At 39.9% G+C, this 19,950-nt stretch overlaps 2 protein-coding genes and 1 long non-coding RNA gene across 11 annotated transcripts in view; 2 read left to right on the plus strand and 1 right to left on the minus strand.

Moving 5' to 3' along the window:
* LOC128878298 (FERM, ARHGEF and pleckstrin domain-containing protein 2) overlaps positions 1 to 11,243 on the plus strand; it is a 96,186-nt gene extending 84,943 nt beyond the window's left edge. For all 5 annotated transcript variants that reach the window (XM_054126395.1, XM_054126392.1, XM_054126393.1 and 2 more), the window contains 10 exons: positions 3,809 to 3,948; positions 4,100 to 4,189; positions 7,111 to 7,489; positions 7,573 to 7,682; positions 7,955 to 8,095; positions 8,172 to 8,326; positions 8,603 to 8,724; positions 8,824 to 8,984; positions 9,094 to 9,353; positions 9,495 to 11,243. In XM_054126395.1, the coding sequence (XP_053982370.1) occupies positions 3,809 to 3,948; positions 4,100 to 4,189; positions 7,111 to 7,489; positions 7,573 to 7,682; positions 7,955 to 8,095; positions 8,172 to 8,326; positions 8,603 to 8,724; positions 8,824 to 8,984; positions 9,094 to 9,353; positions 9,495 to 9,570 (1,634 nt within the window). In that variant the 3' untranslated portion in view covers positions 9,571 to 11,243. The remainder of the gene's footprint in view (positions 1 to 3,808; positions 3,949 to 4,099; positions 4,190 to 7,110; positions 7,490 to 7,572; positions 7,683 to 7,954; positions 8,096 to 8,171; positions 8,327 to 8,602; positions 8,725 to 8,823; positions 8,985 to 9,093; positions 9,354 to 9,494) is intronic.
* On the minus strand, positions 10,784 to 12,270 carry LOC128878304 (uncharacterized). Its single transcript, XR_008457384.1, has 2 exons — positions 11,893 to 12,270; positions 10,784 to 11,812 (listed from the first exon to the last, which is right to left on the minus strand). It is a non-coding gene; the product is annotated as an uncharacterized LOC128878304 (long non-coding RNA).
* A 1,710-nt stretch (positions 12,271 to 13,980) lies between these two features.
* On the plus strand, positions 13,981 to 18,027 carry LOC128878301 (uncharacterized). 5 transcript variants are annotated; one of them, XM_054126402.1, is made up of 6 exons: positions 13,982 to 14,140; positions 14,933 to 15,277; positions 15,326 to 15,811; positions 16,271 to 16,483; positions 16,550 to 17,042; positions 17,560 to 18,027. In XM_054126402.1, exons 1-6 carry the CDS (start codon positions 14,080 to 14,082, stop codon positions 17,705 to 17,707), a joined length of 1,746 nt encoding a protein of 581 aa, XP_053982377.1. In that variant the 5' UTR covers positions 13,982 to 14,079; the 3' UTR covers positions 17,708 to 18,027. The 5 variants fall into 5 exon arrangements, with proteins under 5 accessions (XP_053982375.1, XP_053982377.1, XP_053982376.1 ...); XM_054126401.1 differs by having other exon boundaries at positions 16,271 to 16,447; positions 16,484 to 17,042; XM_054126403.1 differs by having other exon boundaries at positions 16,271 to 16,447; positions 16,520 to 17,042.
* Positions 18,028 to 19,950: the final 1,923 nt, after the last annotated feature.

Below are 19,950 nucleotides of genomic sequence, written 5' to 3' on the forward strand. Positions count from 1 at the left end.
TCGATCGTTTTATCGTCATACCGTACTTGTTAACTCTATACATATATCTAACTTATACATACATATACATATATACATATATACATATGAGGTATATATATATAAATATATACGGTCCGACAACAACAACAAAAAAATACGCGGTGATTTCCCCCTCCCCTTTTGGCGGAGAAACGTGGAACTGTTCGATATTATTCGTGATTCGATGAACACTGGGGGGCGGGTGGGAAGAGTTCTTAAAAGGGGAATCACTGCGTTCGAGGAAAGGGAAGACGACATTCCAAGCGTAGGAAATCTATTGTACATTGATTATTGATACATTAATTATGATAACAATAAATTATATACAAAGTCATATATGGTTCAGAGGTCTTCTGTGATTTCGTTTGTTTTAGTTTCTGTTTGATGACGTTTTCGTTTCTTCAGACCCGTTTTCACGACGTTCGGTTTTGCTCTCTCGGGCTCTACCGAGAATTTTCTCTTTCGTTGTACGCTGCCAACCAAACGTTTGGAATCGCAGTGATTGATTAACATAATTGTAACAGGCAACGTGGACCACTCTATCTTTAATTTGATACATTGTTCTTTAAATAATGTAACTCTATCATTACTATTCGTTTATATTAAAGCTGAATACCACGACGTAAACCAGTGGCGCCATGCTCGCCGCGTGCTTGAAGGAGCATCTTCTTCGTCACGCAAAATTATTTAAAATATCTCATAAACTAATGACTTCTCTACCACTTCACCCTAATACTTTCTTACGTAGAATGGCAAAAAGAATTCGATCCATGCGAACAAAAATATGCATTTCTATTTTAAAAAGTAACGTAACTATCGATTGGACATGCATCGTTATTAAAAAAAAAACCATGGTCCTACGAATACAGGACACTTTGAACTATTCATCTTTCTCCTTTGACATTTTTCTTTAAATGTACCGATAACGAAATTACAGCTTTTTACACTTACTCGGCTCCAGAGGGTCAACATTAATTTCTACGCCTAATTTATCGAGTTTCGAACGTTTCACACAAAATGTGTACAGACTCGTCGTTTCCACTAAACACATTCGTCGCCCAGGAATGTCACCTAGGGTGACAGGACTTTCTATTAAGGAACTAAACGAATAAATTTCAAAGGTCAGACAATAATGAAAACAAGTCTGGACAGGTTTCGTGAATTTGGCGACGTTAAAAAATGAAAGGCTAATTAAAATTAAAGGAGTGATGTTAAATTATCTAATCTACAGTAGTCGCGAGAAAAAATGTTAAGCGTATTAAAATTTTCACGAGTTTTAGCTTGGCAGCCAACGTGTTAAGGTGTTAATTAAAATGATCAAGCAATTCCAAATTATTGGCTAGCAGAGTATGCGACTCCCGATCCTTTAGTCGACTTCCTTCTCCGACATTTTGTCTCTTTATCTCTGTCCCGCTCTTCTTCTCGTTTCACTCGAGTTTTAGTTCTATTACTGTTAGAATGTATTCTTCCGGTCCCTGCGCGTCCTCTTTCCGTTCTTCATTACCGTATCTTTTTATCGCACTCCCGGATTCGTTGGTCGGCCGGATGACAATACCATGTGTGAGTAATCCCTAACAGTGCCTATCTTTACTGTCAGTGACATGTTTATTATCATTATTATTCTTCTTATTGTTACATTATTATTATTACTCTTATTATTATTATTGATATTCTTTGCGGGTCGTTGTTTCGACAATTTGTTCACTTGCCCGGTAGCAGCACCCTTTCATTTTATCCGTTCGCGAATCTGGACGAAGACTCGCGTTTCTCGATTCGCTGTGAATATTTATAAATAATTCTAAATGGCGGAACTGGCGATGGGACTAATATTGTATCGATATTAGACAATAAAGTAGCATTTTTTAAATGAAATGTTTCAATACTTGCATGGAAGTATTGATACGTACGGTACTATGCAAAACGTCTTGGGCCACTTACGCTGCATAACATCCTTTACATTTTTATCACTAAAGAATGAAAATTTTAATTTAGCTTATATCAGGTCGTCCCGAAAGTTTCTTTCGCTTTATTAATAAGTAATACGTGCACAGTAGTTTATGTTTTATGTTACGTTACCGAATTGTGCACGATTCACTTTGCTCCATTCCTGTTACAACATGAATATCTATGAAATTAGATTGTCTATTTATATAAACACGACCATATAAAATAATTGATCGCAACTCGCGAAAGAAACATTCGGGACAACTTAATATTTAGCTTATTTAATTTTAACGATATTATTTTTTATTAGGTAGACCGAAAAGTAATGTCGTTTCTTTTACATTAAATTCAAGCTTTCCAATAAATTTCTATCTTTAATTCATTATATAATTCCACTCGTTGTCAGCAGCCTCTTGTCACCTAGTGTGCAAATTTTCAATGCCAGAAAAATCAATGAGCTGATAAATGATAAACAAGTATTTAAGATGGCAAAAACGACATTACTTTCCAGTCCACCTAATACAATGTATTTTTTTGAAATTAGATAAAAGTGGAATAAATTCAACGGAGAATTTAATGTTTAGTAGCGTCGAGATTCTTTTTTGAGCAACTTTCTATAAGGCAATTCGATCAAGTACGCAATTGTATTGGCCCAATCGCTTCGCCGCGTTAATTTTTCATTCAGCGAACGAAGATGCGTGTCGCGAGTCCAGATTCATGTTCCTGTTGGTAGTTGGCCGAGGACGCAAGGTGGAATGGCTTCGTTCACCGACTGTTTATGGACTATATTTTGTCGTAAAGCACACGCTGTACCGAAAAAAAGATACGAACAAAAACGTAGCTGCACGTCGTAGGACATAGTTTACACGTTTTGCGATTTCGAAACTTCAGCATGCAGTCGGGAACCGTTCTTCTTTATTTTCGAACGAAGATGGACATAATCTTGATCTAATCAAGAATCTCGAGTATCGAATAAGAGATGAACAGATGTTATCCATCATTCGTCAAATAAAAATAACTAGAGAGTTACTTTTATTCGATGAATAAACATACTCCCCTTTATTCGAAGGTTACGAATAAACTTCGAATACGAATGCGTATAAAGATACCCAATAAAGTATTTTCATTTCTCGAAAGAATGAACTTCGAATAAATACTGTCTGCTCCTTCAAAACCTTCGAATAACGAATACAGTAAATTTATCCGACCTTTTATTTCAATAATTCTCGTACCCGGATGTCCATCTCCGATTTCGAGAAACACCGTGATTGTCTTAGCCACGGTGTGTTGAATGTTTTAGAAAGTATCGTTTTTCTCCTGAGTTATCTCCCGCAAATTCTGTTTATTCGCGCGTTCGAATACTCGTAGCCGAGTTTCCGTCCGAAAGGTAGAAATTCTTTTTAGCACCGTTATCTGCGAATGCTGCACGTCCATTCTAGATTAGCGACACGTGTTCCGTCCGAACGATCATTCTCCCACGAACTTTGTGCCTTCGTATCGTAGAAAGAATGAATGATCTCCCTCCACGAGACTAGCGATCCTTGCTCGACTTTTCGTTTTCTTCGCTCTCTGTTCTTCATTTTCTCTTCTTCTTCAATCCCATCGTTACAGGGATGAAAAGTCGACGAAGCAAAAAAAAAAAAAAAGAAAGAAGAAGTCGAAAGACGCTGATCCACGTGCACCGTAGCATGCGACTCGACTACTATAATTTCTCCTCTCGAGCGTTTCTTTCTTACTATTTATTTTTAAACCGTCACATATAGTTTCTTTTTCTTTCACTCTTTGTGGTTGTAAACGCCAGCCTCGCTCCGGAACGCCTTCTCTTATTTTGTTTCGTTTACAGATACCAAAACGAATAAGCCGGAAACACCGAAGAAACAGGAGAACAACAATTCCGTTTTCGCGAACACGCCAGACCTTAGTCCTGTGAAGCACGTAGTACGAAACGGGGACGTCGAGGACGCTGAGGTTCGAAAGACAAAAGTGAGTAGTGCTCATCAGGTTTGAGGGTTCTTAAGGTACAGTTTTATTGGATTGCTAGTTTTCAATGGAAAGATATATTCGAATAAAATTTCACTAGAGAGCTTCCCAGATTGACCATGTGATCGATACACGTTTTCTTTTGGTTGAACAGAGATGGCCCACCGACAAAGCGTACTACATAGCGAAGGAGCTTCTGATGACCGAGCGAACGTACAAAAAGGATCTGGACGTGATAAACGTGGTACGTACTGCCCAAAGTTGCAGAGATTGCCCCCGGAGCGATGGATAATACAAAGATCGCAACCTGAGAGAGGACAGTCTTCTTATATTGAGTTCTGAATTATTCTTCACTGTTAATATCATGGATTTCTGGAAACAGAACTACTACGTATACCAAGAAATAATTCCACAGTAAGAGCTCTTTCACACGACGATACATGTATCGCAATACGCGTATGCGATACGTATCTGCTAGCAAGATACTTATGCGATACTGTATCCAAATATTAGGTCGAGTCATAAGTAACTTCCGTTTTTTTTATCAGACATTTATTTTGCTCTCTTTAAATAACAAACTTATATTAATTTATTATGTATTCACCACTATTATCTGTAACCTTCTCCCATCTTCCTGGGAGTTTATCAATTCCATCCTTGTAAAATGTGGTTGGTTTAGACTGGAAGAAGTTTTCGACAGCCTGCCTGACTTGCTCCTCAGAATTGAAGGTTTTTCCATTCAAAAAGTTTTGTAAAGGACAGAAAAGGTGGTAGTCTGTCGTGGCAAGATCCGGGGAGCAAGGTGGATGTGGTAAAACAGACCATCCAAGCTCAAGAATCTTTTCTTCAGACACCCTTGCTGTATGTGGTCGCGCATTGTCGTGTAAAAGAATGACGTTTCTGCGATTGACGAGTGCAGGACGCTTTTCATGCAGTTTCTTTTGTACTCTTTGCAACTACTGAACGTATCTATCTGCAGTAATCGTTAAATTTGACTTGAACAATTCGTGGTGAATTATTCCTTGACAATCCCACCATACACACAATAAAATCTTTTTGCCATGGATGTTTGCTTTCGGATCTGGTAGGGCTGGTTGATCCTTATCAAGCCACGGTCTTTTGCGGACTATATTGTCATAGGTAATCCATTTCTCATCGCCTGTTGCAATCCTGTTTAAAGAGGGTTCATTTTTTACCCGTGAGACCAGACTTGTGGCGATTGACATGCGATCTTCTTTATTCCGTTCACTGAGATTGTGAGGTACCCATACTCCTAACTTGCTAACTTTCCCTAATTTCTTCAAGTAGCGGTTAACAGTTGATTGTGATGTATTCAACCTTTCTGCTACACCTCTTGTTGATTGACGTGGATTTTGCTCGAATATTGCCTTTAAAAGGTTGTCGTCAAAGTCGGAAGGACGTCCCGCCCTCGGTTCGTCTTTTAAGGTCGTATCTCCAGAACGGAATTTTATAAACCAATTTCTAACTGCCCGATCAGTTATTAGTCCTTCACCATATACGCTGCATATTTTGTCAGCTCTCGCCTTAGCACTATTACCTTGTTTAAATTCCCCCCAAAAAATTTCCATTACATGACGGATATGTACTTTTTGACTATTCATTTCAGAGGTGAAAAAAACCCAATTTAATGTAACGTGTATCACACAAAACAGTTGACAAAAGACTAACAGAAGCCTCGTCCATATAGTGAAAACAAAAACTTGTTGTCATGGTAACTCATAGTGGGTAGATACGAACAATGAGATTCTACTTAGCTGCATCGGAAGTTACTTATGACTCGACCTAATAATTTCGTAGCTCGATGTCGATCATTTGTTTTTCAGTTAAACATATCTTCTCGTTTGAGAAACACGCGTTCTTAGTTAGTGAAAACTTTTCTGAAATAATGGATGAGATTGAAGCTTTATCCATTTGATTTCTACATAAAAAAGCTACTAAATGGAGAAAAGTTAAGAGAAAATATTGGGTTCGTCCCATTAATAATATAAGGGAAGAAAAGGGAGCTTTTCATATTTTATTCGAAGAACTTTGTAACGATCCATGTAAATTCTTCAATTATTATCGGTGTCTAACATTTTTTTATGAGAAATGCGAACGAATTCTACGATATCGCGTAGCGTCGTGTGAATTCTCGCATCTACGATGATCGTTCAGAAAGTAAGTTTAACGGTCTAATTACGCTGCGAAGGAGTGGTCAAAACACAAAAACAAGGTCATTTTTAAAATTTTCAGACAATTTTTTAATTTTCTACGTCGCATCGCCACATCTTTCAATACATTTCGTATAACGAGTAACAAGCTTTTGAATTCCCAAGGCGTAATGATTTCGTCCACTTTGCGTCCGCTGGTTGGTCGTCCTTCGCGTTCTTCATCCTGCAACTCTTCGCGGCCATTTAGGAACGCTGTTAGCCAACGCGTAACCATCTGCAGGCTCACGCATTAATCGCCGTAAACAGAACATAATTCTCGATAAATTTCTGTGGCTGCCAAGTTTTTAGCGGTAAAAAAACGTAGTATACCACGCGGTTCACACTTGGACGCAAATTTTAACGGTAATCGCCATTACAAAATGTTACAAAACACGCGACAATCGACCGACCAGAGTCTACGACACACGAAACTGATCGAAATAAATGAGAGAACATGTTCTTAAAATTTTGTAGTTCTACCTTCTCACCAAGACCAGCGCCAACATCGTTAAACTTACTTTCTGAACGGCCCTCGTATTTCAATGTTTCGTCGGTCACCCCGACGCAGAAAAAGTTGCCGGCGGCCGACCAACCGCGGATACCGAAAATCAGTATCGCGACTGTATCTCGCGAGAATCGCCGTCTGAACGCTTCCATAACATTATGTGTACCATCGGTATTCTGCATACGCGTATCGTCGTGTGAAAGAGCTCTAACGCTATCAACCATTAGTTCGTACGACCAAAAATGTCGTCGATACCGAAATAACCATCTGTTAAAATTCTGATCGAAATCCTTGAATTCGAATCGATCCAGAGGCAATCTCTTCGGGTGTACCCATCCAGCGCCCGTGAAATTTCTGTCTGTATCCGATACTCGAATTGATAGCTCTAGCCCAAGGTGGCGAGGTAGAGAAATTGCTGCGTTAATTGCATGTCCCATTTGTGCTTTGCAGTGGTTCAGGGAGGAGGTATCTCGAGAGGCAGCGGAATTGGAGGGCGAAGCGGTGGTTTCGCTGATCGAGCTTTTAGCGGACGTCCACGGGCCTTGCCTTCAAGAAATGGAGTCGAGGCTGGCGCGGTGGGAGAGCAACGCTAGGCACAACATCGGTGATTTTCTTTACAACACCTTACTGAACGTGCTGCCGCTTTACGATCAATATCTGGAGAATTTAATACCCGTCCTCGAGAAGATGGAATATTACACGAGGACGTCCCGACGCTTCGATCAACTCTGCCGGGATTTCGAGTCCCAGAAGCATTGTTATCTGCCGTTAACTTCATTCCTATTGAAACCGCTGCAACGATTATTGCACTACAACAGTATTATCGATAGTACGTCAATCGTTTCTCCTCTGCATAGAAGTCTACGTTGCCTTACGGTCCGTACGCGTATTAACTGTTCTCTGACATTTTAGGATTATTAGATCATTATCCGAAAGATCACACGGACTTCGAAGATTGTCTGGCAGCCAGAGATCGATTAGGAGAAACATTGCTCGAAGGACTTAGCATAATTAATCAGGCGGTAAATAACTCCGTTTTTAATATCTTCTTAAGACTATATCAAGCTACCTACTGACTGTGATTTTAGTTGTTCACTTGTATAATGCTTTTCGTATATCTAATAACAGTATGCAGAAGTTAACGTCACCCTAGATTAACATATACTGATGTACAAAATCCTCTGCTAAGTCTAGACCCTTCCTAAATAGCTCGATAGATAAAGTGTTAAGATAGGAATGACCAATTCCACACAGTACCAATTTACAAGACGTTAACATCCTCTATGCAATATAGGAGAATTTGGTCCAATTATGCGAGATGCAGAGAGACATCAGTGGTTTCGACAACCTGGTTCAGGAAGGTCGCAGATTCATTAGGCAAGGCTGCTTGCAGAAGTATAGCCGTAAAGGTTTTCAGCAGAGAATGTTTTTCCTGGTATGTCTGCTCAGTTTACGCAATCGATAATCATATAAACGTTCCAGCCGTTAATTATCGTTAAATTACTTTCTAGTTTTCGGACGTATTATTGTACACATTCCGTACGCAGCAGCCAACGCAGTGTTTCCGTGTTCATGGTCAGTTACCGTTGAAGGGGATGAAGATTCGAGAGAGCGATAACAAAACTGGATCGGACTTCGCGTTCGTAATCGACGCCCAAGGAAATCAGTGAGTGCGGTGTAACTTATTGAGCCTAATGAGGTGTTAAAAAGACAGTCTGTATCGCCATTGAGAGGTCAATTGGCCGTGACGTGTTAGCTCGAGCCATTCTGTCGATCGTGAATGCGCTCTAAGACAGATCAGTGGACATTTCGCTGACGAGCAATTGACCGTTGAAACTTTCTTCCTTTGTCGTCTCGTTGCGGGTACTTTTGGTTCTGTTCATCGGAACAATTTTCAAGGTACACGTTCTCGTTGCATATAATTCGTGTCACGTTTACGCAGGTCGTTGACCGTCGCAGCGAGCAACGAGGAAGAAAAGGAGAGATGGTTGGAGGAGCTCCATATGGCTATCACGCAAGCTGACGCGGATCCAAAAATGCCGTACTTGAACGTGCAGTCCTGCAGTAAGTGTTATCGATTTACCATCTCTATCGACCTCATCTACATTATCGTTTTTATCGACGTTGTCACGTTATAGTCTTTATCTGTATCTTCATCGATAGTTTTAGGCTCAGCCGACGAGGTGGGTGACGGTATCGGATTAGACGGGGACAGGGGAAGTTGCGGAGGTGCCAAAGCTTCTCAACGAAGCAACACGACCGTACACGTGTGTTGGCACCGAAACACCAGTATTAGTTACAGCGATCAATTGCGAGCTTTTCAAGTACGTATCCCGAAGAGCAAGATAGAATGTCCCCTTGTAAAATTCAGATTCGATAATCAGAAACTAATAACTAGTAGCATTGTTTATCTTGAGGTTTACGTTGTTCCAGAACCAACTCAGTGGATTTCTGTTACGGAAATTCAAAAACAGTAACGGTTGGCAAAAGCTCTGGGTCGTATTCACCAACTTCTGCCTGTTCTTTTACAAATCTCACCAGGACGACTTCCCATTGGCCAGTTTGCCGTTGTTAGGGTACACGGTCACTACACCGTCGGAAAAGGATGGGATCAGCAAGGACTTCGTGTTCAAATTGCAGTTTAAGAATCACGTTTATTTTTTCCGCGCTGAAAGCGATTACACCTTCGGGAGGTGAGGATAATTCGACCAAAAATCAAAGACAGGATAAAAGATTGCGGCAACTAGCTTCAGAATTTCTTTATTTTCGCTATATGTATTATTATATCGTTTGCCTAACATTCCTCCCCAGTATCAATGATAATAATGTTCTAGGTGGATCGAGGTGATTCGAAGCGCGACGCAGCAGAGCCACGTGTCGGTCAGCTTTAATGGAAAGGAAGGATATTAACGGGTATCCGAGACGTCTTTGATTATCTAGCTTAGTATTGAATCGAGATGTCTCAAACGTCATCGGACATGACTCGTGTTACGAGTTAAATTTAATGAAAACATCGCGGCCTTACTCGAGGACTGAAATCAAATTTTTCTACGATCAAAATTATTGTTACCGACAATCAAAATGGAAATCGTATATCAAGGGGAAAAAATCAAGACTGTTTATTGTTGCTTGTGAAATGTTCGTTAGAAAAGTCTTCAACGGAAAGATGCATTTACCTTGTGCTCGTTTCCCTGAGCCTGTTTGTTCAAAGAAATTTCGACGTATCAAAACAAGCCGGAATCGTTATCACGTTTTCCTTGCACTTTGATGACTGACGCGCGCACAACGATACGCGTGATAAGAGTGATATAATTGGTATGTAAATAGAATTATTTAGATCTAAGCGTATTTTCGCATTTACTTCAAATTTACACGAATCTGATGAATCGTAACTCAAGTACGTATACATATTTGAGTCCCGATAAGGATTCGTCGAAACGGCAAGGCCGTATCGCATCGATGGCGGTGAAATTGAGACATTAGCGTAAAACCTTGGACCAATTTTATAAAATGAGATTTCTTTATAAATCCCACACGTCTTGGAAGAAAAGACAATAATTTCGTTAGCGTAGTGGTATTTCTTCTCGTTATTAAATAATTGATTAATAATTAAATATATATATATAGGTAGATAGATATAGATAGATTCAATTATTAGTAACAATTTAATGATTTTACGATTCTTCTTTGTTACGTACTACCCGCGGCTCTTTCGAAACAAATACACGACCCGATTGGCGAAGACTGGCCAACCGCGAATTTTACTACGCGATGTTGATTCTACGATGCGTTTAAACGTCTGTTGTAACGAATGTATTTATAGCGAGAGAATCTGCGTACTAATCTAAACGCGAATACACACATATCCACGTGAACGATTCACCGAAGAGAATAAAAAAAAAAAGAAGGGGAACAGTCAGTGTAACTTAATGGTTATCTGTTTTTTAGTTACTACGATTGTTTTGTTATAACATAGAATTTAATTAATATATATATATAGACATATCTGTATACATATATATTATATATATACAAAAAACAAATAAGAGAAAAGAATTAGTTTTATACTCGAAGAATCGTACTCAAGGGCGAGCTTCAGCCGCGTAGCGTTCGTTCAGATTTATTTTCTTTTTTTTTTTTTTTAATTAGAGATGGGCAAAATTTGATTAAATAATAGATGACGAATGGGAATACCGTGTAGTGATTTATTCACATTGTTTATTCGAGTGAGCTGTTCTAATCAATGTTTACTCGTACGACGTTAATTCTATTTTATTTTATAATGAATTAGTAATCATTTGGAAATTGTTTATTTTATATTTGTTATTCGAGATTTTTATTTAGATAAGAATTTTGCCTATCTTTGCTGGAAGCGTGTTTCTGTTGACGGTTGATAGTTAATTTACTGCACGCATCTCGCTCCGTTCGAAAATATTGCCAAACTCGTACGTTTATCTCAAAATAAAAAGGACTGTATCATTTTCCCAATAAAAACCGCGTTTTATAATGTACGCGCGAAGCATACGTTGTTATGTAACATTATGTATCGATATTCTGCAATAAACGTACATCAATACTTCCAACTCTTTGTTACAGCGAACGTGAATCAATATTGAATATATTAAGAGTACTCAAGCAACTGGATGCCAAAATACTAGAAAGTATCAAAAGGTATATGTCAAAATAAATATTATAACACGTATAATCCTGACAAGCATCGTTTATTTATTTGTTAAACGTTTCAATGCAGAAATGTTAATTTTTAATGTACAGAATTCTAAGATAATCATCAGACCACCATCTCGTACAAGCGTGTAATTGTTACAATTATTAAAATTATAAACTTCCATGTCAGGATATACAAGAGAATATTCATTCCATTTCTTTTTATATAATCAAACTTAGAAATTTATAATTTTAATTTCAATAATTGTAATCATAGCGTCTCGTCAATTAGTAAACTGCAATTAACCAAAAATCCTTGATAATCACTCTTGACCTTCACGGCGAGATACAAACGCGTTCCTCGTAAATTCTTTCGGTATTAGTCGTGAGAACGAAACAAGCTGGTTAATAATGTATTCAAAGCCTTTTCCAGAGTTTATGAGTTTCTGCTAATGAGTTTAACAAGCCCCTGCTCTTTGTTGCATATCTACACAAGCAATCGATCGTGTTTTTCTTCCTCGCGATTTTAAAAAATACTAACAAAAAAATTGTATAAAAAAGACTCACCACCTCGGGGATTATTTTTCCATTTCTAATGGCCGTATGAAAATAACGCTGGAAATACCCGTAATAGAATCATCTGTGATCGCGAGTGATATCCGTTAATCGTTTCCTCGGTATCACCGTAAGTGATCGACGGTAGATAATTCTGTTCATATTAAATACCATAAACGAAGCCGGTCAAACGAGTATGTAATGCAAACATCCTTGTACCGAGTGAATCGAGGAATCTAATTGTGTATAATTGTATTTAACTGAAAAATGATAAAATCGCGGTGTTTCGGTGATCAGGACCGTGCATTGTTATTTTCACGCCTGAGGAATTAGTGGAATACGACAGGCTTCGTTTATTATTATTTACTGTATGCATGGTAGACATAAAATCATATGTAACTATAATAAACGAAAGGAAGCAGAGATGGGCAAAACCCTATGCTTCGAATAAATCTGAAGTTTGTCTCGTTTCTTTCTTTGGAAAATGTTCAAAAGAGGAAACGAGACACACATATCGGCACACTTCAGATTTATTCGAAGCCTAGGCTTTTGCCCAACTCCTGCGCAAGGGCACCGTGCCCTTTTTCCCATTTTCTTGTTACAAGTTGCGACTTAACCTTGATCGTAATTCCAGTCGGTAGAAAACGATAAAATGCATCGAGTAAATTATTGTATAATCGCAGTTCTGTACGATTGATAAAATTTCGTTTCAGGTCAATGTCTAAGAGACAAATCGTCGAAGGGGTTATCTGCGATTTTTCATTCTTGCGTTAGTTGCTTTTACCAAAGTGCTACTAGAAATAGCAGCGACAGATATTGGTTAGGCTTGCGATCGATGGAAGATCGCGGTTACACAACGAAGCCCGTCTTATCGATCTTCAAAAATTTTTTTGCGTCACTGAGAACGATCAATCAGCGTAATAATTATTTGAAAAAACAGTGCCATGCGCGAAATATCCAATGACGCAATTGGCTGGCGTTTGGTCGGTTTTACCAATTATTATCTGTTGGATTTTCTATGCTTCCATGGAATCAGGAGAATTCCCCAACGGTTTATTCGACGAATAGTGTCGACTAAACACTGTATCACGACCCCTGATCTTTTTTTATTTTTGTAGTCGTGAATTGATGTATGATAAGCTAACCTTAATTGAGTTGGGTATTTTCACCGTAATTAATCGTAATCATAAGTAAAGTTCTCAGCAAAAAGGGTTAGGTACTGTGTTAGTACAATTTCTACTAACTTTTTTACGATCGATTTCGACATCGAAGAGGAGGTACTAACAAATGATAATTGACAACCAAGTTGAGTAATAATTTGTATCTAGATAAAATATTTTAAAGATATCATTATTTTATATTGATACTGTTTCGTATATTATATTTATTCTTTATTTCTTCATTAAATGAATATTGTTTGCCGAAACGTATGATTGTTAAGGGGACCCTTCCATCAAAAGTGTGAAAAAGAAAGGTGATATTTACGATTTTCTCATTTGCACCTGTTTACTAAGTGTCATCTATGAAATTCACTATTCGGGAAACAATAAAAACAATTTATTTTACTTTCAAATACTCTGCGAGTAAATATCGAACACTTTGTTTACTTTTCATGTTGTATACTTTTCTCGGAAAAAATTCGTAAACATCGCCCTTCTTTTGACAGATTCGATGGAAAGGTTTTCTGAAATCGATTAACACGTTGATCGCCACGTCACCCATATATGGGCGACCGTGCTTTTCACTGAAAAACGAAAATTATTAATTCCGAAAGTTAAGTGTCATAGAAAATGAATTTAAATGAAATACTTGAATTTCGATGAAGTTACAAAACTAAATACCAAAATAAATGTTTCATTACGCAGTTTCCAAAAGTCTGTAAACAAAATTAAATCGCAGTAGAAATTTTCAAGAGTATTAGTCTGCCAGTGAACGTGTCAAAGATAGTAGAATAAAATTTCGCCAAAGTCTGATCGAGGTTATTTGTCGATCTGACGAACCGCACGTCCCGTTGTCGGTTACCTTAACCTTGGCCAATGCGTTTTCTGCCCCCGTTGGACGTTCCACGCTTACTTCTGCATTCGAAGAAGCGGCGGTGCTTTCAGGAAGAACCGTGGGAATTACGAGTGGGAGGGACGATATAAAAGATGAGCGACTCGGGAAACTAGCAGAGTAGAAGAATCGATTTCGTGACATATCATGTGGCGGTATCGGACGATCGGGCTGTGCGCCCTGCTGATCCTCGGCATCCACGCTCAAGGTATTTTCTATTTCTATTCCTCTGCACCCTTTACGACAGTTGTTACTAATCTGGTCTCCATAGACACCCAGGAGGGGTTGTAAATTACAGAAATATTTATTCTTCCTATTCAATTTTTATTCGAAAATCGTTCAGCTTTTGAAACGTATGTTCCTATTAATTTTTGGAGAAATTTGAATATATGTACATAGCAGAAGATTAAATTTTTTTTTCGATGAGTATGTACTTAATTATTCAATCAAAATTTTTGAAACGTCAGTTGTTTAAAGCTTGTTTGAAGAATTATTGAAAAATTATTGACTGTATTATTAGAATATCTTTTTCAATCAAAGAATTGTATATGAAAAAATAAATGTCTTACAGGAGGGTTGGCTTCTCCCTTAAAATGAAAAGGCAATAATAAAATATGCCACAGTTCATATGTTGGATCAATAAATAGTTGTGACAAATTTCATCAATCTTCCACTAAAAAAAAAGAATTATTCATATATAATTTTATTAAACTGTAACTTAATTTGTAAGTTTCACGTTTACTATCGTGAGAAGTCCTTTGTCCATTTTGTTTTTCCGTTAGTGTCTCTGTTAGGCGAGTGTCTTTGATCTTCGATCCGAGATAACTCAAACTCGCTACGAATAAAAATTGCACCGATCGTAAATATTTTGTAACGATGATCCATCGAGTGCTTGATACTTATTTTACTCACGCGTTACAAGAAAACAATATTTTATTAAGTTTACTATTTACCTATATCGTTTGACAATAATATAACTCATACAACTGTGATTGTTTAGATGCAGAGACCAGAGCCAAGCGCAACGCATACGCGTTTCATGATGAGCCAGAGAGATTCGCGAAGTCTCTGGCTTTCGGAGGATTAGATGGATTGGGAAGTGGATTAGGAGGTGGATTTGGCGGCGGATTTGGAGGAGGATTCGGTGGAGGTGGCGGCGGAGGTGGTGGAGGCGGAGGTGGCGGAGGAGGTGGTTACGGTAGCGGCGGAGGTTTTGGAGGTGGTAAAGGAGGTGGACAGGGTGGCGGAAGTGGAGGAGGACTTGGAGGAGGGCTTGGAGGAGGAGGTGGCCTCGGAGGCGGAGGTGGCCTTGGTGGCGGAAGCGGAGGCGCTGGAGGACATGGAGGTGGACTTGGTGGTGGAAACGGAGGTGGACTTGGTGGTGGAAACGGAGGTGGACTTGGTGGTGGAAACGGAGGTGGCCTTGGTGGTGGAAGCGGAGGCGGCCTTGGTGGCGGAAGTGGAGGAGCAGGAGGACATGGAGGTGGTTGTGGACCTGGAGGCTGTGGTGGCAGTGGAAGTTCTGGAGGCGGACTCGGAGGTGGAAGTGGACATGGAGGTGGCCTTGGAGGCGGAAGTGGACACGGAGGTGGACTAGGAAGTGGAGCTGGTGGCGCAGGAGGATATGGTGGATCTGGCTCCGGAGGTTATGGGGGATCCGGCGCCGGAGGTGGCGCTGGAGGCTATGGAGGATCTGGCGCCGGAGGTGGCGCTGGAGGTTATGGTGGATCTGGCGCCGGAGGTGGCTCTGGAGGTTACGGAGGATCTGGCGCTGGAGGTGGTGCAGGAGGATATGGAGGATCTGGCGCTGGAGGTGGTGCTGGAGGATATGGAGGATCCGGCGCTGGAGGTGGCGCTGGCGGAGGACGAGGTGGCGGAGGTGAGACTGCTATGCTGATTGTCAACAAGAACACTTTTCCTTTAATTTATATTACAATAATTCCTTCATCTAACAACAAACTTCTCCTTCCATACAACGACACGAATTATTTTCCCACCATTGTTCACATAGTGGGAATTCAAGTTTGTATATTTTTTAACGTTTCAATGAATTGAAAAAATGTCATCAGGACTAGTCGGAACAGATAATCCCACAGGCCACGTTTAGAAACATTAACACATAGAAATACCGAGTAATGGACTCGTTAACAAACTCGTATTACATCGTCTCTGTACTTAGAGACGCTGTAACTTGACAACGTCAGGGAACTAATTACATTTCCTTATTACTTATTAACTTATTATAAAAAGTACCACGTATCCCAAAGTTGGTGGAGGGACGCCTTGATACACCTTACTCCAGAACACCATCTGTAAAAATTCATTTATTTGCTTTCAGCAGGATCAGGCGGTGTGACCAAGACTGGAGGATACGGTACCGCTGGTGGTTATGGTGGTGGAAGTGGCACTGGAGGTGGCCACGGAGGAGGTGCTGGTGGTGGACACGGTGGCGCTGGAGGTGCCGGAGGTGGTTGTGGACGCGGAGGTTGCGGTGGCGCAGGGGGTGGTGCTGGAGGTTATGGCGGATCTGGCGCAGGAGGTGGAGCTGGAGGTTATGGCGGATCTGGCGCAGGAGGTGGAGCTGGAGGTTATGGAGGCGGTGGCGCTGGAGCTGGAGGTTATGGAGGCGGTGGCGCTGGAGCAGGCGGTTACGGTGGCGCAGGTGGTGGTGGTGGTGGACGTGGTGGTGCTGGAGGTGGAGCTGGTGGATACGGAGGCGCTGGAGGTGGAGCTGGTGGATACGGAGGCCCTGGAGGTGGAGCTGGTGGATACGGAGGCTCTGGAGGTGGCGGAGCTGGTGGATACGGAGGCGCAGGTGGCGGAGCTGGTGGATACGGAGGCTCTGGAGGTGGCGCTGGTGCTCCTGGTTGCTCTGGCGGTCCTGGCTGCAAAGGTGGATACGGAGGATCTAGCGCTTCTGCGAGTGCGAACGCAAACGCGAATGCAAATGCGAACGCAAACGCTTTCGCTAGCGCGAGTGCAAGCTCCAATGCTCTTGCTGGTGCAGGCTCTAGTGCGACCGCAAATGCAAATGCCAATGCTGGATCTGGAGGATTCGGCGGACATGGCGGTTATGACGGTTATGGAGGTCCAGGAGGCCACGGAGTCGAGTAGGTTTTCAACTACGTACACTTGAAATACTAAGATTTTTATATAGAAAGGTTGTTGACGCCAGGAGTATGTCAATTTAACGCTAGGGTGGAAAGAGTTCAGTATTAGGTTGTCCAGAAAGTTCGTGCCAATTTCTAAGAAACATTCGAAAACACGTTTGAATGTTAATATATATTTATTGAATTACATAGGTGCCATTTTGTTCCACAGCCTTTCTACCTTTTAAAGGATGTATGCATATTATTTGTTATTATTATTATTTGTTTTCAACCACTTCGATATATTCAGACCTGTACCACCTATCAAAAATCGACGTGGACTTTCCGCACAACCCAATGATAGAAATCTGATAAGATATTTCTGTAAACCTAGCGTCATTATTGCCAATATTAGTGGTACCAGTTTGTCTCTATACTTCTCTACCATGATCAATTTTACTGGTCTTAAAGACACTGTTTTTTAATTAGTTGCAAAAATATTTTACGTCATCTGATCTCGTGATTTTTGTTAATTTAGCCTCTTCTCCCGTATGGGTGACGTCGACGAGGGCGTGAGCAAGAGCGGAACCGTGGACGGAGCCAAGGGTGTCTACAGCAGCAGCGCTGCCAACATGGATTCCTCCGGAAAGGGCACATACAAAGTGTCTGCGGGCAAAATAAAATAAATTGCCTTCCCCCAAAGAAAATCATCGAGATTGCGGCGAACGCTGCGGAGTCAGTTGGCATATTTCCTTCCAAGTGGGAAACGAAACTTCATCTGTGATCGTCCATAACGAAATTTATGTGATTTATACGTTTGTAAGCTTCGACACGACACGTTCAGGAATTGTAGCTTGATAATTCCTTCTGTTCATCCCTTTCCCTTGTTACTTTCGATCGCGAATAACAATGGCGACGAGTCTCGCGTGACTCTAACCCTCTACTTTAAAAACGCAGCTTTAAAGTATATAAATTGTACAGTTTTAATAAACGATTTGTCGTCGTATTTAACCGTGTAACAGACGATTCGTAAACGAACGTTACGCATACCTGTTCAGCCAATCCGATCGTTCTCAGCTTTTAAGACGATGACGACGGAAGAATGACGCGATCCAGTAATTGCGATAACCGTATGGTTTTTTTTTTTCGTTTTGATTTGTTACTCGTATTCGCGGAATTTCCGTCGACTTCTTCCTCTCGCAATGTGTTAATTTTCAAGCAATTATTGCAACAAAAAATTTGCAGCGAGACAAGAAGATGCAGTAACGGATACATTGTAGGAGGCTTGGAGATTCATGAGCTCCCTTGGTAGGAGATGACATAACTCGAAATAAGGAATTAATATACACGAGTATTAAAAAACTAAATATAAATTTCGATAACACGATGATTGAAATGTTACAGAAAAATGTTAGGGGGCGCCGAAAATTGTTGACATTCCTAGGGGGGCCCCCTAAACTAGTAGATCATCATGGGGGTTTCAGTGGGTGGTTCCACAATCCCTGGCCCTTACTAAAAATTTGGAAATGTCTTTTAAACATTCCTCCATAAAAAGAATGTTCTTTTTAGACCTGGATCCTTTTTACCCCGCGACTGAAAAAGATGTTGCTTGCGTTATTTAAAAGATCAAAACTTGTATACTATAAGAGATATATTTGGATTAGCCTAAATAGTAAAAATTATACTTAGAAACAAGTGAAGAACGTAGGTGGCGCCGAAAGACGACACATACGAGGTCGCCACAACCGCGGGCGCCAAAAAACAAAAATAAACAAAAGTACATGATACTTATATCTAACAAAAAGTACATGAAACTTATATCTAACACACGGTGTAAGAAAGATATTAATATTAATAATATCTTTCTTACGATATTATTAATATTAATAATATCTTTCTTACACCATGATCTAACAGAAGAAAATAAAAATCTGGGTTTCCGTCGTAGCAAACATTGTCGACATTCCCAGTGCATCCTCATTTCCAGAGTAGGTTATCGTAGGGGTTTCCTCCCCCAAGGACAGAGAGAACAAGTTATTTATCTCGAGTTACGGTTTGTAGTACACGTGTAAACATTTATGTGATTCACGGATGGATATAATTACGTTTCCGAGGCTGTTGGCTGCTTCGTCGATGCGTCTAACTATAGACTCGCTGTTCAAACGTTCTCCGCACCTACGTAGTCTCATGAATAATTTACGAACGTGCGTGCAGATTATGTAGACGGCTATCTTCGAACGTACGCCAGGGACATAAGTGGTATTTCCGCGGACACGTTATATTTCCATCCATTAGACTTGATTAGACGATTCGATGACTATGTTTAGGTGTTCTGTTTGCAAGTACGCGCGTACAAACTCAATTTGGACGAGAAACTATTAGGCGTAGAAAGTAATTCTCTCCCTTTGTATTCAATCATTTATTATTTATTTGTTTTGGAAGTCTAGTTGAAGTGGGAATATTTATTTGTTGTTCTGTTATTATTAGACTGCGGATCTTTATGCAAAATAAAATCTTCGCGAACGTGCCTACAAAAATTTAACCTAAATAGGAATTTATTTTATTCTACAAATATTATAACATGAACATTACTTTCAATCTTTTTTATAATCTCGCATATTGTTTGCATTTTGTAGGTTCTTGCACATTCAAATTTCCTATAAATGCATAAAGATCCGCAGTCTAGTTATTATGTATTAAATTATCAATCTACTAGTTCCTTATCCTCTGGTCTCCACTATAATCTATATTCAATATAGATATACTGAATAACTTACACTACATATTGTATACGTATACATATATAGTCATAAAATTTTGCTTATTGTTCTTCCTTCAACAGATTGCAAGTGTAACAAGTAGTTACAATAATTATAGAACGCCAACAATAAGTAAATAATACACTATGGATGTATAATGTCCATCAGGT

Source organism: Hylaeus volcanicus, chromosome 6 (assembly GCF_026283585.1).
Source record: "Hylaeus volcanicus isolate JK05 chromosome 6, UHH_iyHylVolc1.0_haploid, whole genome shotgun sequence".
Taxonomy (NCBI): domain Eukaryota; kingdom Metazoa; phylum Arthropoda; class Insecta; order Hymenoptera; family Colletidae; genus Hylaeus; species Hylaeus volcanicus.